The 8,923-nt window shown below is 48.6% G+C and overlaps 1 protein-coding gene across 1 annotated transcript; it reads right to left on the reverse strand.

Annotated features, from left to right (window-relative positions):
* Positions 1-1,176: 1,176 nt before the first annotated feature.
* On the reverse strand, positions 1,177-8,356 carry LOC149371410 (uncharacterized). Its single transcript, XM_089580054.1, has 3 exons — positions 5,311-8,356; positions 4,619-4,681; positions 1,177-1,314 (listed from the first exon to the last, which is right to left on the reverse strand). Exons 1-3 carry the CDS (start codon positions 8,167-8,169, stop codon positions 1,177-1,179), a joined length of 3,060 nt encoding a protein of 1,019 aa, XP_089436180.1. The 5' UTR covers positions 8,170-8,356.
* Between the last annotated feature and the right edge of the window lie 567 nt (positions 8,357-8,923).

Below are 8,923 nucleotides of genomic sequence, written 5' to 3' on the forward strand. Positions count from 1 at the left end.
GTAATTAGCTTTGCTAAAACTGTCCAATCCAAAAAGCTAGCCAAAATATTAACACTAGTGACATCAAAAGTTTAGTAGGTCCAACTCCTTAGGCTTCTTTAGATCGTTGTCACTCTTCCTTTCATCATCCATACTTTCACTTGAACTCTTTCGCTTTCGTTCTCCCAAAGAATCACGTTGCTTACCATTAACGTCGTGGAAAGTTTCGGTGGGGCTCACCCGTGAGAAAGCCATAGTGCCAGACTGTGTAACATGATCTTGTCTCAATAGTGTATGGAAGGCTGTTCCACCGAAGCGTATTCGTCATATAATACTTTGCAGGAATGTTATGCCGTGAGTCCGAGCTTTTGAGAAGGTTACAACAACTGTATATGGAAGTTCTACGCGTGAAAGATGGTTTATATACGTCTATGTGTTTCTAAATGCACCGGTGGGTAAAACATGCAACCGGACAAGAGATGTACGAGTAGGTACCGAACATGCATCGCAGGCCAGCTACTCTTTAAGTTAGACAAATTCTGATTTATGAGAGCTTAACATGCCAAAGTGACTAAGGCTTTGAAGGACATTAGAAAAATTCTACTAGCTAGGATAGGCAACTGAAAAGCTTAGGGAGTAAGAATACAGCAGAACCTAGGGGGAAAAGGAATCGAGCATAAATTAATAAATGCAAAGCAGGCGAGCAGAAAGGCTCTTTTAGAGCGGAAGCTCGACTCCCGTTCTTTCAAAATCATGTCGGTATGAAAAAAAACCTTGGGAGGCAGTGGAGAGCAAACTAAAATAAAAATAAAAGCAAGAATAAAATAAAATAGCAAAATGAATAAGACTAAAAGAACTAGAGAGAACTTAAAAAGTACAATAAAATAAAGCAAAACTAAAAATAAAACAGCAATAATAGAAAAGCAATAACAATGAAATAAAAACCACAAGTAAAAGTGAAGAATTGTAGAAGAAATCTACAAACAATACCAAAAAGAAGTCCAGAAAAGCAGCTTTCGCTCTGCATGAAGGTTCGGCAGAACTGCGATGAACCTGCGTCAATTTTCTTCATGACGAAAACACAAGCAGCTTTGGTGAAATAGCTTTCGACCAAACGAACAATCTATGCATGAAACTGCACTGGATGAAACAATCAAGGCTCTGGTTTCGCAAAGTCGGTGGAAACTACATTCGGTCTCATTGCTTCATATCCAAACGCATGCCACCTTCCAAGAGCCACGTTAGCACCAGATGCACTGCTTGTTTGAACGCAATGGCGTAAAGGGTCCCATGTCGCAGAAGAGTCACCGGCGTCACCAGCTGCAGCGTCGTTGTCTGTGAGCAAAACAACCGCAAAAAAATCCCCAGAGAAGCAACCTACGTAGGAATTATTGATTGAAACCACGTTTATTTCACATTAGAATGCGCCGAAGGCGCTACAGTGGAAGGGGAGGGGGTATTGTAAAGGAGAAGGGTAAGGCTGCCTCCGTTTTAGTTAATCTTCCTGGAGGCAGATGAGTGTAGGCTGCGTGCCTCTCGTGAGCACTGTGGAGCCAATCGCCGACCAGCAGCGCCTCCGAGTCTTAGATGAACATGAGGAGTGCCCGCCAGAGCTCGATGGCGGAGATGGGCCATCTAGGTCAGCCAACCTTGTGACGTGATCACAACCTCTTCAGTAGATTGTGAGCAAACAGCGCACCGTGGCACGTGGCACTTAAATGAAGGAATAATAGCTACAGTTTGCTCGAGAAGAGAAAATTGCGTCTCAGAGCCCCACCGTTATCGCCACCTGCTATCGCAGGTCAGTGTCCCATCGCTTAACCGCTGCACACCGGCCGAAGGAGCGGTATGAGTACTCTCAGCAATCGATGAATATAATGCGTTCAATTACCAATTCTGCATATATGGGCATTAACTAATTTCCCCTATCACATCATACCATTTAAGGCGGGACTTAATTGTTTCCTGTAGTTTCCTTTCTTTTAAGGAGGCGTTTATAACCAGAGAGTCGTATTTGGCTGTTGCTCATCAATGGCTGAAAAGTGCCATTAAACTTTTAACGTTCAGCGTGCCCATGCGTCCACGTACGAAGTTCTTTAGAGAGCGCGTTCTGATGGGTGCTGATTAAGATTAGTGTTAAAATGATGTATGTAAGCTTTCTATCATTCCGCGTCAGCACTGAACTTTTCGCCGGGATTTTAGTTCCGCAATTTTAGCGCCGGAATTTTTTCTTTTGCATGATGTTCCGGGCAGCTGAAAAAAGGAAAAAAAAATCAACATTAAGCAACACCGTCGCGCGAGAAATAAGCAACTGCTGCAGCCTACAAGAAATAAGTATATAGCGACTAAATTTTGTCTCAGCCCCTACCGGGGCCGTATTTCTTCCGTGGCACACCAAAGAAAAATAATAAAAACGCCCGAAGTGTGGTTCAGACTCCAGTAATGAATCAAAAGCCGAGCCCAGGCTATCCGGGTACAGGATAGGGCGCAGCCCACAACTTCCCGCCCCTGTGCAGTGGTCTAGTTCATAATATACAAAGCAGTCTAGTGGTTACAGCTATCGTCGAAGCTCCCAAACAACTCGGAAAGTAGAGCGCCTTTCTTATAAAAAAGACTGCGCAGAGACCTTTAAGACTGCTCACGTCTGCGAATGATAAAGCATTACTGCTTGTCGGTACATTGTGTGCGCCTAATGTTTGGACATGCATTAAAGTCCTTTTCTACTAGTTTATGCGTATCAGACAAGCCCGAACGCGGAAAGACAAACGGTTGCATCACAATTTTGATGCGAAAGTCTAGAAGGCCTATAATTGAAGCTTCATATGTCGTCGGTTCGAATACCTGTCGCAAGCTAGCTTCCAACTTGAGTGCCTTATGTGAGCTGTATGCAACGAAAAATCGTATGACATCACGCGGAACGCTGTACGTTCTTGCGTTGTGTCTGCTCCGGTAGCAGACTCAACGGGTAGCGAAAACCAAGTCAGTAGTCGAGCTGCAGGCACTCGGACATCAGGCTGACGCCGATGCAGAGACGGGTCGAGGAAGAGAAACTTACAGAGATTTATTTACATGGTGATCAAGGAGATATCGATACTGAAAATGAGCACTGCGGCTCCTTTTAAAGGGGTCCCTTGTCCCTAGGTCCCTGGTTGGGGAATTTAGCTCGATTAAAAGCGTCCAATCATTGTAGTTTAGGTCACGTGTACAGTCTTCGGGAACCGCCCACCAGGACGTCCCCGACACACTCTCGCCACATCCGGCAAAATGTTGTCCCGGCCGTTCTTGCAGCAGTGATGACAAGCACGAAGGAGATTCAAGTGGGGGCCAAGGCAGACACCTGAACTGCACAGCTCTCCGTGTGGACGGAATGCCGAAGCTCCACTCGCGCTTGGGTTCCGCACAAGGCAAGAGGAGTAGTCTCTTCACAAGCGCGAGTATACAGGCGTCGTTGCTCGCTGTAAACAACCTCTGCCGCCTCCGCCGTGATGGACTGCCGAAGCTTCCCTCGCGCCCACGGTTCCGCACAAGGCAAGCGGAGAAGTCTCTTCAGAAGCGCGAGTACACAGGCGTTGTTGCTCGTTGTAAACAGCTTCTGCCGCATCCGCCGTGAATCACGCAGACCACCGCCGTCGCCGCCGACGCACACGATACCATGCTGTTGTGGCCCAAGTAGATGGCCGTGATGAAACTTCCCAGGCAGCGGACGGCCATCTCGACGCCGCGGTCTCGATGCACAGAGGAATTTGAAACGTAAGAGCACCGCGATCCCGTGGGATCAGCCGTAAGGAATTTGCGCAGACAAGCGGATGTCCATCCGAACCCACTGTCTCGAAGCTCGGAATATTTCGAAACGTAACAGCTTCTCCGGCGGCGCCAGAGATCCCGATGGATAAAGGTCAACAACCATTGTTCAGAGGGATAGTTGGGGAGGATTTCGTTCACCATGTGCTTCACTGTTGCTGGTACTCAGTTTCTCCAGGTAGTCGCTAGAGCTCCTCGTTTCTTCTCAAAAGGACGGCTTCTTGCTCTCAGCAGGCCACTGTATTTTCTAGGAAGACAGCATCAGTTTGAACAACACAAAAACCACAACTGCAAAGCAGGCAAGCGCTAGGACTCTCCCCAAGATTCACCAGGCTCCTTTTTCAACCAGAACGGCTTGAAGCCTTGCACAGTTACGGCAACAATGGGAGCAAGCTGAACATTCTCCAAACATACACACAAAATTCAAGAAGTCAGATAAAAAGGGTGATATCAAACCTCAGTCAGGAAGAAAAATGTACTCAAGCCAGAATCTCCGAGGCCATCATTTACACTAAAAGCAGCGACTTAAGCCATCGGCATTGCCGTTTAGTTTGCCCTTTTTGTAACGAACTTCAAAACAGTATTGCTGCAGTGCGAGGCTCCAGCGGAGCAGTCGACCGTTTTTGGGCGACATAGTCTGCAACCACGTGAGAGGACAATGATCCGTTTCTATGATGAACCTATAGCCGGCAAGGTAGCATGCAAGTTTCTGCACTGCCCACACAAGACAGGCGCATTCCTTCTCTGAAGCGCTATATGCTTCTTCTCGTAACGTCAGCTTACGGCTAGCATAGAGCACCGGATGCTCTTCCGCCGCCTCGGCTGTTTGGCACAATACCACGCCCATGCCGCGGTCACTGGCATCGCACTGTACCACAAATGGCTTTGAGTAATCTGGTGCCTGCAGCACGGGTTGACTCATTAGCGCACTTTTCAAGGCCAAGAAAGCCTTTTCCTTTTTTTCGTCCCATTGGAGGGTCTGCGGTTCGGTTTTTCTGAGAGCATCAGTCAGAGGGCTGGCAAGCTCTGAATAACGTGGGATATAGCGCTGGTAGTAGCCGGCAACTCCCAAAAATGACCGCACATCCGTTTTAGTACGCGGTTGTGGGAAATTACTGATAGCAGTCACCTTCACCTCAGACGGTCGGCGGTGGCCTCGCCCCACTATGTGACCCAAGTAGGTCACCTCTGCACGTCCAAGTTGACATTTCTTTGCCTTCACTGTCAGGCCCGCGTCGCGAAAACGTTCAAGAACTGTTCGCAGGTGCGTGATATGCTCAGACCACGAACCGGAAAACACTGCCACGTCGTCCAGATACGGCAGGGCAAAATCATGCAGTCCCCTCAACACCTTATCCATGAGGGATGAGAAGCAGTAGGGTGCGTTCTTTAAGCCAAAGCTTAATACTTTAGGACGGAATGTCCCTACGGGCGAAATGAAGGCCGCGTATCTACTTGCCCGCTCGGTCAGTGGCACCTGCCAGTAGCCCCGAACGAGGTCGAACGTGAGATATATTGAGCACTGCTCACTTTCTCAATTCTCTCCTCGATGTTGGGGATGGGGTAGGTCTGGTCCTTGGTTATGAGGTTTAGCCTCCTGTAATCAATACAAGGACGTGGTTCCTTGCCAGGGACTTCCACTAAAATTAGCGGTGAGGTGTAGTCGCTCTCGCAAGCCTCAATGACATCGAGGTCAAGCATTCTTTTAATTTCCGCCTCCATAAGTTCTCTTTGGCGGGGCGATACCCGGTAAGCTTTCGAACGTACGGGCTGAGGGGAAGTAAGCTCGACGTCGTGAACTATGACGGTAGTTCTGCCTGGCTTGTCCGAGAAAATGTTTTTGAATTCGCGCAAGAGTTCTGTTAATTCTCTGTTTTGATCAACATTGAGCTCAGCAGCCTCTACCATTGCCTTGATCGCCAGGTCAGGGCTCTCACCGTTTTTGGGTGAACCTAACTCCGGGAAATCTAGAGGTGTTTCTTCAGGAACATTCAGTGACATGTTTACTATCTGTTCTCTTTCCCGGTACGGTTTGAGCAGGTTGGTGTGGTATATTTGCTGTGCCTTTCGCGTTCCGGGCATGCTTACTATATAGTTTGTGTCGGACAGTCTCTGAACGACTTTTGCGGGGCCCTCCCATTGAACTTCTAGTTTATTTTTCTTCGAAGGTCTCAGCAGCATTACATCGTCTCCTGCTTGAAAGCGGCGTAATCTCGCCTTCCGGTCATAGTACTGCTTGGCCTTCACTTGTGCTTTACTCATCTCGCGTCCGACCTGCTCCTGCGCTTTGTGCAGTCTTTCAAGCAGTGCGAGCACATACTCAACCACTGTGGGGTCCTCTCCTCGGTCTTCCCACGATTCCCGAAGAATGCGAAGTGGTGACCGCAGGGAGCGGCCGTATACTAGCTCGGCAGGTGTGAACCCAGTGGCCTCGTGAATCACGGTCCTGAGCGCAAACATTGTGGCCGGCAAGCAGGCATCCCAGTTGGCTTTTCGATCAAAGCACAGTGCCCTCAGTACGCGTTTCATAACCGAATGCATCTTCTCCACTGGATTAGACTGCGGGTGGTACACTGAACTATGGATTAATTTAATCCCACATTTCTCCAGGAAAGTTGTAGTGAGCGCGCTGGTAAAAACGGTTCCCTGATCTGACTGTATTTCCGCGGGAAACCCGACACGCGCGAAAATGGACAGTAGTGCGTTTACGATTTCTACTGAGCTTAATTCTTTTAGCGGCACTGCCTCAGGAAACTTAGTAGCGGGACAGACCACGGTCAAAATGTGACGGTAACCAGACTCCGTTTTGGGAAGGGGGCCAACCGTGTCAATCACGAGCCGTCGAAATGGCTCTGTGATCACCGGAACGAGCTTCAATGGGGCTCTCGCCTTATCTCCTGGCTTGCCCACCCGTTGACTGGTGTCGCAGGTCTTTACAAAATTTTCTACTTCCCGAAAGCATCCCGGCCAGTAGAATTCCTGCAACAAGCGGTCCTTCGTTTTCTTGAGCCCTAAATGACCCGACCACGAGCTACCGTGCACCAAGTGCAAAAGATCACGACGGTAGCGCTGAGGCACGACTAATTGGTCGAACTGTACCCCTCTGCGATCATGATACCTACGATAGAGTACCCCGGGCCTTTCTTGAAATGTCACATTTTTCTTTGCGACACCTTCATCCTCACGGCACTTAAGATTTTGCAATGTGGAGTCTGCCCTTTGTTCCGTTATCAAGGACGATCGGTCCACGCCTAGCAATCTTTGCAGGCTATCAGATGCTGGGGTTATCAGAAGCTCACCACAGGCCTCTTTAAGCTCAAGACAATCCTCGTTACTTTCGGGCTTGCCCAGAACTTTTACTTCCTCAGTTGTCGTCGCGGGGACCTCTCCTGACGTGTCAGAAGTCTTACCCCCAACCGTGTCAACGCTACTTGACGCCTCCGGTGAGATGGCCTTAGCGGCAATTTTTCGCGCTTTCGAGCGAGTTAACGCGTAAACAGTCCCTTCTCCGAACACTAGGCCTTTCTGCCGCAGCAGCTGATCTGATCTGTTTGAAAACAGATAGGGGTACTGCATCGGCAGACTGGCTGACACGGCAGCCTCCGTATGAAGTACACCAAAGGGGCCTTTAATGCATATGTTCGCGATAGGAAGGCACACACTGTTGGCTTCCACCGCCTGCTTAATCCAGGCGCACTCCCCAGTGAATTGTCCTGGCTCTACATAGGATGGGTGGACTACATCCATTGTAGCTGCCGAATCTCGCAGCACACGACACGGCTTTTCGTTCACTACAAGATCTCGGATGTAGGGCTCTAGAAGCCTCAAATTTTCATCGCTGCTTTCCAATGACAAGCAAACAACTTTGGGGCTTTTGCATATCGCCGCTACATGTCCCGGCTTTTGGCAGTTATAGCATACCGGGGCCCGTCTCTTTTCGAACGCTTTCTTTTGGCGCTCTACTGCCTCAAGGGTTTCCTCTTTTACCCCTGCCCCTTTTTCTGAAGATTCTACACTCCGTGCATGTTCCTTCTCTTTGAAAAGCTGCCCCTTCCACCCAGATCTCTTCATATTCTGGTATTCTTTCTTGGGGCTTTCCTTTCTGTCCAGTGCACGGCGTGAGACGAACTCTTCTGCCAGCTCAGCTGCTTTCGAGACAGTCATAACGTCTGGCCTGTCTTGCACCCAGTGCCTTATATCTTCAGGCAACCGACGATAAAACTGCTCGAGGCCGAAGCATTCCCTCATTTTCTCACTTTCGTCATACGCCTTAGCTTCCTTTAGCCATTCCCCCAGGTTCGCCATTAGCTTGTACGCGAAGTCTGGATATGACTCATCCTTTTGCTTCTCAGCGTTGCGAAATTTTTGACGGAATGCCTCCGCTGACATTCTGTACTTTTTCAGAAGACTAGACTTGACTTTGTCGTAGTTCTCTGCATCTTCTTTACTCAAGCGGGCAATCACATCAGCAGCCTCACATGGTAATAGAGTCAGCAAACACTGTGGCCATGTTGCCTTGCTAAACCCTGCCTTCTCGCATGTGCGCTCGAAGTTTACCAAAAACAGACCTATGTCCTCCCCTTTTTTATAAGGTTGCATGAGGTCTTTCATTCTGACCGACTTCAGCTCTCCTACACTAGAGGCTAAGCTCTCATCCCTTTCGGTTCAAGCCTTTAGCACTTCCAGTTAAAGACGCTTCAGCTCAAGAGCCTTCTCTAAGCGCTTACTCTCTTCAACCATGCGTTTATCATCTCTCTCTTTTGCTTCCCGTTCTGCTTTCTCTCGTTCTTCAATCAGATCCAGACATTCCGAGAGCTCATCGTCGTCTGCCTTAAGTGCCTGGATAGCCGCGATGATGGCTGGCTTCCTTGTTTGGTCCTGAACATCCAAACCCAAGTTTTTGGCCAACTCCAACAAAAGCGGCTTTTTCAGTGCTTTAAGATTCATGGCTGCCCCTAGTGCTGCAATATTTTCACTTCTCAAAGAACTATCTTCACTTAGTTTGAAACAGCTTGTGAAAGATAGCCACAATTTACACCACCTTTGTAAGCTAACTCAATACAAAGCCTGGTAAAACCTCAGTGAAGAAAATCCCAGCACTCACCAAACTCTGCAACCATGATTCCAGCGCAGTCCATCCCGA

This window comes from Amblyomma mixtum, chromosome 1 (assembly GCF_055824585.1).
Source record: "Amblyomma mixtum isolate Tamu chromosome 1, ASM5582458v1, whole genome shotgun sequence".
NCBI classification, from domain to species: domain Eukaryota; kingdom Metazoa; phylum Arthropoda; class Arachnida; order Ixodida; family Ixodidae; genus Amblyomma; species Amblyomma mixtum.